At 40.7% G+C, this 1,365-nt stretch overlaps 1 protein-coding gene across 1 annotated transcript; it reads left to right on the top strand.

The window, feature by feature from the left end:
- The first annotated feature begins 309 nt into the window (after positions 1-309).
- On the top strand, positions 310-1,038 carry LOC131631329 (uncharacterized). The gene has a single exon (XM_058902122.1). It carries the CDS (start codon positions 310-312, stop codon positions 1,036-1,038), a length of 729 nt encoding a protein of 242 aa, XP_058758105.1.
- The last annotated feature ends 327 nt before the right edge of the window (positions 1,039-1,365 follow it).

Genomic DNA, 1,365 nt, shown 5'->3' on the forward strand with positions numbered 1-1,365 from the left:
CATGACATCATAAGCATAACATTCTCACTAACCATTTCAAGGACCGAGGAATTTATCTTTGTTCTTTTTTTGTAGGTCATGGCTTTCTCTTAAAGAAACAATATCCGAGTCAACTTCGTGAAATTACCTTCCGAGCTTAAAGAATTGGTATCAAGGGTTCCTGGAGGTTCTCATTTCACTGAAAGACATGGTCACCTACTTAACTTGGTAACCTCAGGTTTTGAAGAAGAAATGATGAGTGTGTTGTTTCATTTCTTTGACCCTGAGCTTCATTGCTTCACGTTCCCTGATTATCAGTTAGTGCCTACCATGGAGGAGTTTTCTGAGATGCTTTACATCCCTATTAGAGATCAGCTACCGTTCACTAGTTTGGAAAATAACCCGAACCCTGAAGTCATTGCCGCTGCTTTACATCTGAAGAAGTCTGAAATTGAGAACAATTGGGAAACAAGGAGTGGAGTCAAGGGTTTCCTCGCTAAGTTCCTACTTGAGAAGGCTCGATCGTTCTTGGATTCCATGAGTTACCATGCTTTCGAAGACATATTAGCTTTGCTCATCTATCGTTTGGTGTTTTTTCCAAATCCTGGCCAATTCATAGACGTACACGCCATCAAGATATTTTTGACTCGCAATCCTTTGCCTACTTTGCTTGGAGATATTCTACACTCCCACCACACTTGTACTATGAAGAAGCAAGGAACTCTTATGTGTTGTACACCTTTGCTATCTTGGTGGTTTATTTCGCACCTTCCTCGATCGGTGATGAGGAAAAAACAAGGCTTGAGGTGCAATCAGAGAATAATGTCGCTTTCTCATTTTGATATTCGTTGGTGTTCTCTATCCAAGGAAAATATTACTATCATTGACCGTTGTGGACAATACCCTAATGTTCCACTTCTTGGCGTAAGAGGGGGTATTACTTATAATCCCTTTTTGGCTCTACGTCAGTTTGGTTATTCTCGAAGAGATGGTCCTCATCATATGCTTATACAAGGCATTGTGTTCAACTATGAAGATGATCCTCAAGGTTACTGTTAGAAGTTTATACGTGCTTGGGACATGGTGAATAAGGTTGATAGCAAGAATTTAGGGAAAAAGAACTTCATCCCTTTAGAGCCTTACCTAATATGGGTGCGTACTCGTGCTCAACGTTTTATCATGTCATACCCATCTGTCAGACCCGTGATAGTGGAGCCCGAGTTTTAAGAAGTTGTTCCTCAGGTTATTCTTCATCCAGACATTCCTATTATTTTGAGGAGCTGAAGAGATCCTTGATCCAACTGAAGGAAAAACAGGATACTTTTAAGGCCCATTTTTATGCAAGTCAGAAGAAGGTCCTGGAACTCACAAAGCAACTTCAAGACG

The sequence above is a fragment of the Vicia villosa genome, unplaced genomic scaffold (genome assembly GCF_029867415.1).
Source record: "Vicia villosa cultivar HV-30 ecotype Madison, WI unplaced genomic scaffold, Vvil1.0 ctg.000813F_1_1, whole genome shotgun sequence".
NCBI classification, from domain to species: Eukaryota; Viridiplantae; Streptophyta; class Magnoliopsida; order Fabales; family Fabaceae; genus Vicia; species Vicia villosa.

Coding starts and splice junctions, on each gene's coding strand:
- LOC131631329 (XM_058902122.1), top strand. CDS start 310: ATGGAGGAGTTTTCTGAGATGCTTTACATCCCTATTAGAGATCAGCTA.